Source organism: Mirounga leonina, unplaced genomic scaffold (genome assembly GCF_011800145.1).
Source record: "Mirounga leonina isolate KUSES-001 unplaced genomic scaffold, KU_Mleo_1.0 Mir_150, whole genome shotgun sequence".
In the NCBI taxonomy this organism is placed as follows: Eukaryota; Metazoa; Chordata; class Mammalia; order Carnivora; family Phocidae; genus Mirounga; species Mirounga leonina.
This window is the reverse complement of record NW_023270374.1, coordinates 23,705,765-23,719,899: the sequence shown is the minus strand read 5'-3', so window position 1 is coordinate 23,719,899 and position 14,135 is coordinate 23,705,765. Positions and strand designations below refer to the sequence as shown.

The 14,135-nt window shown below is 48.8% G+C and overlaps 1 protein-coding gene across 8 annotated transcripts in view; it reads left to right on the top strand.

Annotated features, from left to right (window-relative positions):
• The first annotated feature begins 9,239 nt into the window (after window positions 1–9,239).
• Window positions 9,240–14,135, top strand: part of HM13 (histocompatibility minor 13) — a 39,723-nt gene continuing 34,827 nt past the window's right edge. For all 8 annotated transcript variants that reach the window (XR_004679453.1, XR_004679452.1, XR_004679451.1 and 5 more), the window contains exon 1: window positions 9,240–9,521. Coding sequence is in view for 4 of the 8 variants with exons in the window: in XM_035006080.1 (XP_034861971.1) it covers window positions 9,339–9,521 (183 nt within the window). In the remaining 4 variants the exon portion in view is untranslated. The remainder of the gene's footprint in view (window positions 9,522–14,135) is intronic.

The window sequence follows — 14,135 nt, the reverse complement described above, 5'->3', positions numbered from 1 at the left end:
ACAGTAGATGTGCAGGGTGAACACGGGTGAACACTGTACATCATTCTGCCATCAAGGGGCTCACAATCTAAAGCAAGAGACAAACCAAAAAAGAAAACTTCATAAAAGCAGAAATAATAAAAAAAATTACAGATTGTTGCATCAGATCTAAATCTTAACCCCCAAACTCAAGTGTGCAAGAAATACTCATTTCTTTATTTTCTCAAAAACCAAATTAACTTCAGGGCGTCTGGCTGGCTCAGTCGGAAGAATATGCAACTCTTGATCTTGGGGTCTTGAGTTTGAGCCCCATGTTGGGGGTAGAGATTAGTTTAAAAAAGAAGAAGAGGAAGGGGCGCCTGGGTGGCTCAGTCAGTTAAGCCTCTGCCTTTGGATCAGGTCATGATCCCAGGGTCCTGGGATCGAGCCCTGCATCGGGCTCCCTGCTCAGCGGGGAGTCTGCTTCTCCCTCTCCCTCTGCCTGCCACTTTGCCTGCTTGTGCTCTCTCTCTGTCAAATATATAAATAAAATCTTCAAAAAAAAAAAAGATAATATCTCTTCAGTGCGGAAGAAGACGACCTTGGGGGATTTCTGTACCTTTGTGTCTCCCGCTGTCCTTGCCCTCAGAAGAAATGAGTTACTCTCCCTACAACAAGAATTTACACACTCGGGGCGCCTGGGTGGCTCAGTCATTAAGTGTCTGCCTTCGGCTCAGGTCATGATCCCAGGGTCCTGGGATCGAGCCCCGCATCCGGCTCCCTGCTCTGCAGGGGTCCTGCTTCTCCCTCTCCCCCTGCTTGTGTTCCCTCTCTCGCTGTGTCTCTGTCAAATAAATAAAATCTTTTTAAAAAAATGTTAAAAAAAAAAAGAATTTACACACTCAACAATAAAAAAAGTGTGGAGCTTGGTAACTAGAGAACACGTGCCCTGCCTAGAGGGGGCAGCTCAGCCCACAAAACTGCTATCAGGCAGCATGGCCTAATGGTTAGGAGCCCACATTCTAGAGCTTTGCTGCCTGGGTTCACTTCTGGTGCTACTGTTAACTGCCTGTGAGTTCTTGGGCAAGCCACTTAACCACTCTGTGCCTGCTTCTATAGCCATGAAAAAGAATAATACTTGTCCCTAGCTGGATGACAACCTCACGGGAGAAAGCACTTTGAACAGGGCCTGCCATCAGTAGGTAGTCAATAAATATTAGTGCCCATCCCATGCAAATGCAAGCCCGAGATTGCCAGATCCCCTAAATGTCCAAGAGAAGCCAAATATCCAAAATTTTGTTTTGAAATTGCTCTATGTTTTAACTTTGACCACAGAGTGAAAACAGTTGTTGAACCTGTGAAGGTAAAGGTCATACAAAACACATCTGTGAGCAGGACTGGACCTAGGGAGCTGACAGTTTCCCTATCCGTTCCACCCACTTGTTCCCTATCTGTTCCCTATCTGTTTCACCATAAATGTATAGAGAATGGAAGCCAGAAAGGAAAGAGTCTTGGAGGCAACTTCTGCTTTGAACTCTATGAGCAAACCTTCCCTAGGCAAGAAATACAGAAAGGAAAGGAGAAAATAGAGACAAAAAACACAAATTGATTTATCAAATTATCCTGGTACTTAGCACATCACGCACTACAGTGTATGTGCTATGAGGATTTTTTTTAAGATGCTGAGAAAAAGAATTTAAGGTAACTTTTAAGCTAAGACTCGTGAGAAGGAGCTAAAAAATCCAGGAGAGAGCACCTGGGTGGCTCAGTCGGTTAAGCATCTGCCTTTGGCTCAGGTCATGATCCCAGGGTCCTGGGATCGAGCCTGCATCGGGCTCCCTGCTCAGCTGGGAGCCTGCTTCTCCCTCTCCCTCTGCCCCTCCCCTCTGTTCGTGCTCTCTTTCTCTCTCAAATAAATAAAATCTTAAAAAAAAAAAGAAAGAAAATCCAGGAGAGAGGGGCGCCTGGGTGGCTCAGTCAGTTAAGTGTCTAACTCTTGATCTCAGCTTAGTTCGTGAGTTCAAGCCCTGCGTTGGGCTCTGTGCTGGGCATGGAACCTACTTAAAAAAAAAAAGAAAGAAAGAAAGAAAGAAAGAAAGAAAGAAAGAAAGAAAGAAAGAAAGAAAGAAAGGAATAAAGAAAGAAAGGAAGAAAGGAAGAAAGAAAGAAAGAAAATTGGGGAGAGAGAAGACCAGGAAGGGAGGAAGAGCCTGTGCAAAGGACCTGTGGCAGAAAAGAGCTAGATGCAAAAGAAGGAAGCAGTAAGGGATGGAGCTAAACATCTTGGCGGGGACAGTGTATGCAGAGCCTTGAAGGCCATGGTGAGGAGCATGAAATTACCATGAGAGCAGGGGGACCACTGAAGGGGTTTCAAGCAAAGATACAAGATGCAGAAGGGTCTCCAGGAGATGAATTAGAAAGCTACTGAAATAGCCTGGAAGAGATGATGCGGCCCTGGATGGTCCAGCAGCCTTGGACATGGAGAGCCCCCGATTTCTGTGTCTGGATTGGCCTCAAAGTCAAAGGCTGGATTTAAGCCTCAGAGCAGACCTACTTCTTTTCCATAAGCCAGGCAACAGCGTTTCCATAGCCAGTGACCCTAGGACCATCTGGGATATCCCGGTGCCGCCCACTCTGTGCCTGTTCATTGGCCTAGGCTGCCCTCTGCTGGCAGGAGAGGACATTAGCGCAAGGGAAGCCGCAGCCTCCCACAGAAACAGAATACCAAAGTGAAAGAGAAAGATAGAGGACGCCTGGCCCCCCCAAATTTTCCCTCTCTCCGTTAATGGCATCTTTATCATCCAGTAGCTCAGTTCATAAATGCAGGACTCAGTTTCTCTTCCTCCCTTACACCCCATCAGGGAGTCTTGTTGATTCTATTTTCTAAATGAAATCCTAATTCAGAAATTTCCTGAGTGTATCTTAATCACACCCGCTTGTCTCCATCTCCACCAGCCCCGCCTAGCCAAAGCCACTAGCATCTTTTCTTTGGTCTATTTCTCTTGTTCTGGCCAATCCATTTCCCACTCAGCTGCCAGAACTCTCATGATATCCTCTGATTCCAAAAGTGTTTCTCCTCAGTTGGTAGCCCCTCACTCCATTCGGTGTTGAGCCCAGCGGGAATTTTCCCCTCTCTCCACATGGTGTCTCAGACTCAGGCCATTTTGCTGGCTCCTATCCTTCCTCCATCCTCCCTTTCATTTCTGTTTATCTCTTTCTCTCCCTCCTGTTCATTTCTAACACAAAGCAGATCCGCCGTTTCTGTTTCTTCCGCACTTGCCATCCAGCGTTCTTAGGGTCTCACATTCAGCTCATGCAGATTGTCAAGCTATCTTCCCATACTCAACATATACTCCGTGCCCTCCCTAGGGAAAGTACCAATGCCAAGACAATCACACTTTCACCCTGAGCACATTGGGATGCTAACATCCTGTGACCCTTAACATTTCGTCACTCCAACATCCCATGGCTTTGCCCGTGATTAGGGAAATCCCCACTGACCCCCGACTCAGATTGTTGTATTGGAAGTCTCACCCACCCCAGAGGCCTTTTGACAGTGGAGCTGGACATCATGACAACACTGAACCAAGAGGGTTCATGAACCCAGGAGCCTCCGGGTTTACTAAGGCAAATCTCCGCTTTACTAAGGCAAATCATTACATGTTAAGTCAGCTCACGGTGCCATTTGTTGCACACAGGTTTGCTATGAAAGAGAATAAAGACAGTACACAGAGACGAGCAGAGAGAATTCAGCAGCATAGATGCCCTGGTTGCTGGAGGTAACTGAGGCCTAGCTCCGTCCCTGCGGGTCCTGTCCAGCGGTCCAGTGGTTCAGTTACTTACAATTTCCTTGGAGTTTAAGAGCCAAACAGTCCCACCTTTGCCCAAAGTGCTTCCAGCCAGGCTTTTACCTCTTGCAAACCAAAGAAGCCGACCCACTGTCAGAAGGGCACTTGTCATTCCTTTCACAAATCCAGCCTCTGTCCCCAACCCAACAAAGAACAAAGAGAACTCTGAAATGATAGTTTTTTCTTAAAGTCTTCAAAGATCTTGTATTTTCCTTTTTTTTTTCTCTTTTCAGTGGGCTCCATGCCCAATGGGGGGCTTGAACTCACGACCCAGAGATCAAGAGTTACATGCTCCACCAACTGAGGCAGCCAGGTGCCCCATGCATTTTCTTTTTTGAATCTCAGAAGCAGAGGGATGAGTTCATCGCACTCATTCCTTCAGGGCAGACTATCTTCACCATTTTCTGACAAAGCCCCTGTTTTACTTATGTATATTTGTTGCTGTTGTTTAAAGTTTATTTATTTTTAGTAATCTCCGCACCCCACGTGGGGCTCGAACTCATGCCCCCGAGATCAAGAGTCGTGTACTCTACCGACTGAGCCAGCCAGGTGCCCCTGTTGTTGTTTTAATCCCCAGTTCCCACTCTCATTCCCATCCCTCTATAGGGAACCATTCTAATAGGCTTGATGTATATTCTTTAATATGTAAATATTCTTGTTAGATTTTCAATGTTCCTATGCGATACGTACTTTTATGCAATCATACCACACATTTCTTAATGCTCAGTTCCACATTTTAAAGTTCTATACATGTTGTTGAAGGTTAGGGGGATTATAAGGAAGGCATTTGGTGCCCCACCCACATCCGCTTTACTAGACAGTGGCCCAACCCCCAGCTGTTAGGAGTGTTGACTGAAAGCCACCCACAATGGCTGCCTTCTCTGGAGAATTGCCCTTGGTCACACAGGAGCCAACTAGCCAGGGTACCTCAGCCCTGGACTCCTACGCTGTGGCCAGTGACTGACCTGTACAGGGTACAGGAGGCCTGGTCTCAAAGTAGGAACAGTTCTGTGGTGTGGTCTGTGCCCCAGAGCTCTCCTTGGGGTCACAGTGAAAGGAGTCTCTGGCCAAGACCTGCTCCTCACTTAGCCTTTTATCGCCTGCATTCCCTCATACCCTCTTCCTCCCAAGAACACTCCCCTCAGAATCACTTAAACAAGAATCCTCATCTCGGGCTCTGCTTCTACTTGATCCGTGAAAGTGACCAAACATTATCATGCCAACTGGTATCCTTTTGAGAGTGCAAGCGTTTCTATTAATAATCAGGCCAGGGCAAAGGGCATATAGCCTAACTGTCCTCCCCAAACCAGGAGGCAGCATCACCCCAGCTGAGCGCGCTCAGAGAGGGTTGCTTCATTGCAGCTGCCCAGCATCCCAGAGTATACAACCAGAACATCTTGTCAGTCCTTTTCCCAGCGACACACACCTAGGTTTGCTCTCACTTCCTGCTACCAAGAAAAATAACAAACGCTGCTGGAAATCCTTGGATATGTCCCCTCATAGACCTGTGTGAGAATTTCTCTAGGATGGTGGAGCTGAAAATAATTCACATGAGCAGTTTAGGCCTCCAAAAAGATTTTCCCAAAAGAGGATTCCAGCCCTAAGGCAAGGCGGTGTGGAGGCACCAAAAGTGTTTCTCCCTGTTTCTTTGATCTTAGTAAAATCCCTGGGGCACTCATGCCCGCTCCACCCTGCTAGAAATATAGGGGTTCCTTGGGGTTCCCCGACGTTGGAACCCGACACGGAGCTGACATTCGACTCAAGCTCTGAGGGATTGTGGGGTGAGAAAGTGAAGGTTACATGGAGAGAACAATATACTCATGCATTCATATACAAACACTTGTTGAGCACATATATGTGAGGGCCCTGTGGCCTTGGCAGAGAATAAGAACAGTAAACATTTTTTTTAAATTTTTTTTTTAAAGATTTTATTTATTTATTTGAGAGAGAGCACATGAGAGGGGGGAGGGTCAGAGGGAGAAGCAGACTCCCTGCTGAGCAGGGAGCCCGACGCTGGACTCGATCCCGGGACTCCAGGATCATGACCTGAGCCGAAGGCAGTCGCTTAACCAACTGAGCCACCCAGGCGCCCAAGAACAGTAAACATTTATACAGTTTTACTGCTTGCCTGCCCATTTTCTCACAATAATCAAGAACATGGGGCTACCTGGGCCCTGAGGCAGACATGTACCACCCTCGAATAAGGAGCTTCTCCTACATCAGCATGTCTCAGACTAAGTGTGCATGTGGATCAGCTGGAGATCCAGTAGGTCCGGGGTGGAGCGGAGATTCTGCGTTGCTTACAGGCTCCCAGGTGATGCTGATGGGGCTATCCACACCTTGATTAGCAAGGTCATACAGTCACAATACAATCGTGCCCAAACAATCCATATTCAAATTTCTCCATTCATCTGAAAATTTTCTTTACAGCCTATTTAAAAAGGTTGTGACCCAGAATCCAATCACAGATGGTACTTTACACTTGTCTCCTTTCATCCGTAACAATCCCCATGGAGGTTTTTTTTTTTTTTTTTTTTTCACAGCACTGACATTTTTAAAGAGGCCAGGCTAGTTGTCTTGTAGAATATTCTATGGTCTGTATTTTTTCTGACTTTTTCTGATGTTCCTTCCTGAGTAGATGTGGGTCAAACATGTTTTGCAAGAAGACTGCACAGGTGATGTGTCCGGCACATCACAGCACAGCCTGTCATTTTATGTCATCCCATCCCATTTGGCCACTCCATTGTAAAGGAAACTTCCTCCTTTTGTAATTAGTAGGTAATCTGTAGGGTGATGCTCTAAGACTGTATGGATATCCTGTCCCTCAACCTTACAACAGTTTCAGCATCCATTCATGATCTTTGCTTTTTATTTTTGGAAGTAATTAAACATTTAATAGTATGTGTAAGTGTGGATGAGTGTGTGTGTGAGCATATATGAGAAAAAAGTTGGAAAATCTGAAATTCATTCATAGGGACTGGATACAGGAACAAGTGAACAGGAGAATGGGGCCGCATCCTTCTCTGGAACAAATATTTGGTAATTTAACTATCCCAGGCTCTAAACAAGCTCTGTTCTTGACCTCCAGTTCAAATATCCTCTGGGAAAGTAACCCCATGTAGGAGGCTTCAGCAGATAAAGCCTCAGGGCACCCACCTGCAGACTGTCTCATCCCTGTTTTCAGGTAATATCAAGACAGGTCTGCTCCAAGCCAGAAATCCAACCCTCCAGAAGCCTTGACAGGATCTTTCTGAACGTGGGTCACCCCCTTAGTTCCCTGGGTCATATTCACAATCTTCCAGTCTGGAGTGTAAAGAGAGATGGCCAGATCTCCCCTAGAACAAACTAAATCAAATGCTCAGCCTAGGGGGAAGCAGCAGTGTCTCCAATTTCCAATCATGTACTCTCAGATGAGGAAGCATAGAGGCGTGAGGCCTGGTTGCTGGGCAAATCCTGTGGCCTGAATTATTGATGGATGAATTCATCAGGCACACTGCCTTCATCCATCCATTCAGGTCATGTCCGGCTTATTGAAAAACACAGCCTGAAACTGTACACCATCTACCCAGAACTAAGTTATTCTGGTCCAGACTCCTTAGCCTCCTGTATAGCTGGAATGTTGCAAAGAGCAAAGGCTTTGGAGTCCCACAGACCTGAGTTCAAGAGTCTCCTGTTCCACTTCTGCCTGTGTCACCTGGGCTGGCTAGTTTAGCGTACCTCTGTGAGGCTCAGTTTCCTCATCTGTAAAATGGGACCAATCATCTCTTACTAGTGTTATGGAGATAAAACACACACACACACACACACACCTACACACACATGTTACTAGTTCAGTGCCTGGCACATACTAGGCAAACAACTTGTTGTTTTTTTTTTTTTAATGTAGGCTCAACGCCCACCATGGAGCTCAATTCAGGGCTTGAACTCACAATCCTGAGATTGAGACCTGAGCTGAGATCAAGAGTCAGACACTTAACTGACTGAGCCACCCAGGTGCCCTAAAACAACCCTATTATTCAAACTCTTATAGTCTGGGGCACCTGGGCTCAGTCGGTTAAGCGACTCGACTCTTGATTTCAGCTCAGGTCATGATCTCAGGGTTGTGAGATCGAGCTGCATAGAGGCCCGCCTAGGGCTCCTTGCTGGGTGTGGAGCCTGCTTAAGATTCTCGCTCTCCCTCTCCCTCTGTCCCCGCCCTCTAAAAACAAATACAAACAAAACAAAACAAAACAAAAAAACTCTTGTCGTCTGAGTCCTTACCTTTGTCTGCCCTCACCATGAACCCCATGCTCCAACCCCACCTCACCACCTGTCAAGCTTGGACCAGGCTATGTGATTTTATACCTTCTGTGTCATTCATCAATTTATTGCTTCGCAGCTCTAAATCCAGTCTTTTTGCCTGCTCTGTACTAACGGAGTTGGGCCTTCTAAGTATTTCTCCTTTTCCGGATGACACAGTTAAGCTTTTTCACTACAGTGTACTAAAGGGACATTGGAGGGGAATGGATCTTCCTTTCCTGGCTTCAGGTTGGCTTACTTCCTGGGTTCCTGGAGAGCATGCTTTTGTCTCCACTACTTGGCCCAAAGTTTCTCCAGTGCTAGGTGTCTGCATGGTGCAAATTTCTCAGTTTGCCTGCCACATACTTTCCCCAGCTTTTAACTAGGGCAGCAGTTGCATAGCCAGGAGCCCCGGACAGCATGGGTCTGCGCCCAAGTTCAGGTTACTCCTACCCACGCCTTCTCCTCAGCCCTAGACACACATACACTGGAAGCTCCACAGGACTGTCCATCTGCAGAGCCAACCGCCTGATTTTTGTCCTCTGGAACTGATGGGAACCACCCTGGCCCAAGCCAAATGCAGAAGTGAACTAGATTCCTAGAGAGGGAGGTCTCTGAATTATTTATGTCCATTAACATACTACAGAATACATAAGTACACACGAATATCCTAGACTTCATATTTTACTTTCTTCACTTCATTGTCTTCCCAACACCGTCCCCTACCACCGCATTAAAAATGCAAGCTTCACGAGTATAGGGACGGACTTTTGCCTGTATGTGTCCCCAGAGCCTAGGGCAGCGTCTGGCATATAACGGGGTACTCAAATATTTAAGGGGTGAAGGAACAGTTAAATATTGGATGAATCATGCATGAATGAACAAATTCTTAGTTATCATGATGAGGACTTGTGGGGAGCGGAACAGCCTGGGATTGAGGAAGTCGGCTGGGACCGGCGCATGGGATCCTCAGGTCTCCCCCGGGATGGATGCCCAGCACAGCGGTTCAGTGTTCCTTCCCCGACCAATCACGAGTTGCCTAGCAACTGGTCGCCCGGCCCTCCGCTACCATTAGAGGGCGCGCGGGCGGGGAGACGTGAACGCGCACGCGTGCGCGGCGCGGGCCGGCGCGGGCAGCACGTCACTTCCTGTTTCTTTAAGGGAACGTGGCTTTCCCCGCAGCGCCCGTCTTCCCGTCTTGCTTCTCTGCTGCGGCGGCTGGAGCTGGAGTCGGACCCGGAGCGCAGAGTCGCCATGGACTCGGCCCTCAGCGACCCGCACAACGGCAGCGCCGAGGCAGGCGGCGCAGCCAACGGCACGACGCGGCCGCCTTCCACGCCCGAGGGCATCGCGCTGGCCTACGGCAGCCTCCTGCTCATGGCGCTGCTGCCCATCTTCTTCGGCGCCCTGCGCTCCGTGCGCTGCGCCCGCGGCAAGGTAGGGTCGGAGGCCAAACCGCGCGCGCTTCCCACCTCCCACCCGTGACGTGACTGACGAGGACCCTCCTCCCGCCCGCGCAGACACCTCCTCTCCCCAGACGCTGACCCTTCCCGGCATGGATCACCACCGCTTCCCCACCCCGAGCCCACATCCGGGAGCTGGCCTTAGGTGCTCTGGGATCTGACACCTTCTCTTATAGGGGCCGGCTTCTCTCCCCGCTCGGACCCTGACACATTTTTCTCTCTGTGCATCATGCTGCAAACACTGTCAGGTTCACATTGCGATTCGGGCGGTGTATTGTTCTGAGCCTGCTGGACCCAGCCACACCGGCCCCACCCTCTGCTCTGGCTGCTCATCCCATATGGGACACCTCTTCCTGGGCTCCGGGTCAACCCGCGTCTGTACCTGATGGGGCGCTGGTCCTGACAACTGAATGGTACAGTCCCCTGTCATTCCTCCGTTGGGAACCCTGCCTCATCCACCCTAGGGCAAATTCTAGCATCCAGACCCATCCTGAAACTGTGACACCTATCTAACTGGAATCTGTGACCCGTAGTGTGCTCTTCTAGAACCTCCAGATCAGGCCCTTGCGCCACCTCAAAAAAATTAATCCAAGGATATAGCCCCACCTCAGGCACCCGTTCTTTGCCTCACTTCTCAGACCAGTTTCACTCAGCCAGTCCCTCAGAATCTGGCACCATAGTGCCTCTCTTTTTAACCAAGCATAGACCCCTTCTTTTGCTGGTTTGCCCTCCGTGGCTGGTAGACACTCCCAGTCGTGCACCTGTCCTAGCCTGAGCCCAGGCCCTGTTCCCAACTCCTCACCCTGTTCCCACCCCAGACCCCAACCTTACCTCAAAGTAGCTTTTCTTCCTGTGCTCCCTAAGACAGGCCCTCCACGAAATTGGACTTACCTGCTGAGCAGCTGAGCTGCTGTTGGCCTCTGAGAGCAGGCCAGACCCATTCCTGACCTTCCTCAACATATGTCCCATTGGACACCTAGGAGGACCCCATCATCTCCCCCCACCCTCCATCTTCTTCCCTATTAAGTCCTCTCCGGCCCCTGTGGGGAAATGACTACTTACGATCCCTCTGCCAATAAGGGGCACAACTAGGTGTTGCTAGACCTAGTCCAGGGCTGTCCTTGATACAGGTGATTCTGTAGACCCACACAGGAAGCACCAGTGGCCCCTCACTTCCTGGCACCCTCTCCCCTCCTAATCTGTAGCTCCTCTCCTACCCAAACCTGAAGTTGAACTTAAGCGGAAGCTGTCTTACCCAAAGTTGGAAGGTCCACAAAGCAGCTGCCACTTCTGAAACTGCTCGAGTACAGGTTTTCAAAACATTACCCAACTTGAGGTCTGCCACCTTCCTTACCCAAGATAGAGAACTCTGTTGGCTCCTTCTGTGGGCAGACACAAAGGGAAATAGGCAGGGCTTAGATGGCCCTATTTGCCTTTCTATTCTGCCTCTTCTAAGCAGAGTTCAGGTGGCCTTCAACTTCCCTGCCATCCCTTTTTGGCAAACACTTGGTGCAGGAGAAGGTTCTGAAATAGACTAGGACAAAGGAGGTAAAAACACCATGGCATGAACTGGGCAGCTTGATCTGAGGGGCTCCTAAAACTGAGTAGTTCTCCTTGATGTCTTCTACACAAGGATCACTAGTCTCAAGGAAGCATTTTACCAACAACAGAATTTCCTGAACCTCCACTGTTGACCAGGGGGGTGGGGGGGGATGCAAAAATGAGTGGGTCAGAGCCCTGTCACCAAGGACTTTAGGTGCCTGGACAGAGGAGGAATAACTAGCTATGTGATTGCAGTACAGCAGTGCTGTGGGGTTTAGGGAGAAAGTTTGAGGCACCTCAACACCTGAGGAAGGGCACAGAGGCTTTGTGCTGGAGATGGGCTTGAGCCTTGATGCAGAGGTAGAATTTCAGCCAGAAGACATTCCAGGCAGAGGAAACCAGGTAAGCAGCGCTACGAGACTGTTTAGGAGAGGGGCGCCTGGATGGCACAGTCGGTTAAGCATCTGACTTTTGGTTTCTGCTGAGATCATGATCTTGGGATTGTGAGATCGAGCCCTGCATCCAGCTTTGCACTGAGTATGGAGTCTGCTTGGGATTCTCTCCCTCTCTCCCCCTCCCGCTCATACTTGTGCACTTTCTGTCTTTCTCAAATAAATGAATCTTAAAAAAAAAAAAAAGACAGTTTAGGAGTTGCAGTTTAGGAGTTGGCGGAAGGTCTGGTGTGACAGGAACAGAGGGTATGCATAGAAGAGAGCTTTCAGGGGCGCCTGGGTGGCTCAGTCGTTAAGCGTCTGCCTTCGGCTCAGGTCATGATCCCAGGGTCCTGGGATCGAGCCCCACATCGGGCTCCCTGCTCAGCGGGGAGCCTGCTTCTCCCTCTCCCATTCCCCCTGCTTGTGTTCCCTCTCTCGCTGTGTCTCTCTCTGTCAAATAAATAAATAAAATCTTTAAAAAAAAAAAAAAAAAAGAAGAGAGCTTTCAATCCACCGTAGCCTCTAAATACCACCCCCACCATCTCCTCCAGGTTGCGTGAAATTGCAGATGGCCAGACCCACCACCAATAACCAGGATATTCTGAAATTTACAAAGCCTTCACTGTCTTTGCTTCTCCCAGTAACTGAATGTTACAGATGGAACCAGTTTTATTTTCCTTTCATACAGAGAAAGAAACTGAGGGTCAAAGAAATGACTACTTACTTTCCCTCTGCCAATGAGGGGCACAACTAGGTGTTGCTAGACCTAGTCCAGGGCTGTCCTTGATACAGGTGATTCTGTAGACCCACGCAAGTGGCATTTGGGCAAAAAACAACTCCCTTTTTCTACCCCAAGTCATGTTTCCCTGGTCATGTGGCAAGGAGAGAGAAAAGTTAGTGTGGGGGCCCAGGAGTTCTGATTTCCCACCAGTGTTAGACCTTAAAGCCAGCTGAGAGAGGGCATGTGAGGACAGAATTCTCCCTGGAACCAAGTTGTCCGTAACAGGCAGAGCAAATTGTGAAATCATGGGGAGAAGAAGGTGGGGCATCCAAGAGTGTGTTGGGAAGAAGTAGCCATAGGAGGAGCACTCTTAGAGGGGTGCCCATCCCTGTCAGAGACCTGTGTTCCCAGAAGGGAGCAAATCCCAGCCCAAGCAATAGCTGGGGATCAGATTACTTCAAAGGCCCTTGGCCTGTAACTCAGAGGAGCCCCTCAGCCAGCTGGACTGGGCTTCTGCTCTGTGCCAGGCCCTGGGCTGGGTACCAGGGGTGCTGGGACAACGAAGGCCAGGCCCTGCTCTCCCAGAGCTCAGCGCCCCACGGAGAAACAGATGTGTGAGCAGCCAACTAAACCGAATCCTGATAAGCCTTCCGGAGGAGGCCGCAGCTGCCTTTGCATGGATGGACGAAAGTTCAGGCAGAACAGGAGAGAGGGAGGCATGGCACTGCGGGGTGCACTCAGGGAGGCAGCGGACAGTGTGATGTGAGCTCCGCGGCAGGGCCTTGGAGGCCATAACAAGATGTTCAGGCAGCCTGCAGCCTTTCTGCATGACAGAATCCTGAAGGCAACACAGTAGTTCATCTTCATAGTTACAAAATGACCATATACTTGCACCTGTAAAAAAAAAAAAATCCAAGCCATGCAGAAGTATAAAGGAAAAGCCTCCTCAGTACCACTTCTTGAAGGAACCCAGGTAGCTCTTTGGTGTGTAACCTTCCAGAACTTTTTCTTTGTATATATAAACGTGTGTTTGCCTGTGTGTATACACAAATGTAAATTTACTTTTATAACAGTGGGATTTTACAGTACATACTGCTCTGCAGTTTGATTTTTTTTTTTCTTTAATCCCTGTGTCTTGGTCATTTTCCTGTCAGTACCTGCAGATCTGCCTCATTATTTTATGGCGGGGAGGGTAATTAATGCATGCCTGTGCTATAGAATTCCAGAGGTGCAGAGGGCATCATGAAAGCCTCCATCCTACCCAGTTACCCAGTTTCCCTCCCAGAGGCAGCCCGTTCTTGGATATCCATCCAAGAAATTCTGTGCCTTTACAAATAAATAAGCATAGGCTTTCTCCCCGTTTTTGCAGTATAACTGATATTTTGTTATAAATACACTTTTTTTGCTCCTTGCTTTTTTCACCAAATATATGTTGGAGATCAAATATATCAGTACATATGGAGCAGTCTTGTTCTTCTGTGACAGCTGCATGGTATCCTGCCTGTATCCCACAGTTTGTTTAGAGCCCTGGTTCTCAAAGTGTGATTGCTGGACCAGCAGCAGCGGCAATAGTCTCACCTGGGAACTTGTTAGAAATGCAGATTCTGGGGGCGCCTGGGTGGCTCAGTCGTTAGGCGTCTGCCTTCGGCTCAGGTCATGATCCCAGGGTCCTGGGATCGAGCCCCACCTCAGGCTCCCTGCTCCATGGGAGGCCTGCTTCTCCCTCTCCCACTCGCCCTGCTTGTGTTGCCCTGCTTGTGTTTCCTCTCTCACTGTGTCTCTCTGTCAAGTAATAAATAAAATCTTAAAAAAAAAAAAAAAATGCAGATTCTAGGTGCCTGGGTGGCTCCATCATTAGGCGTCTGCCTTCGGCTCAGGTCATGATCCCAGG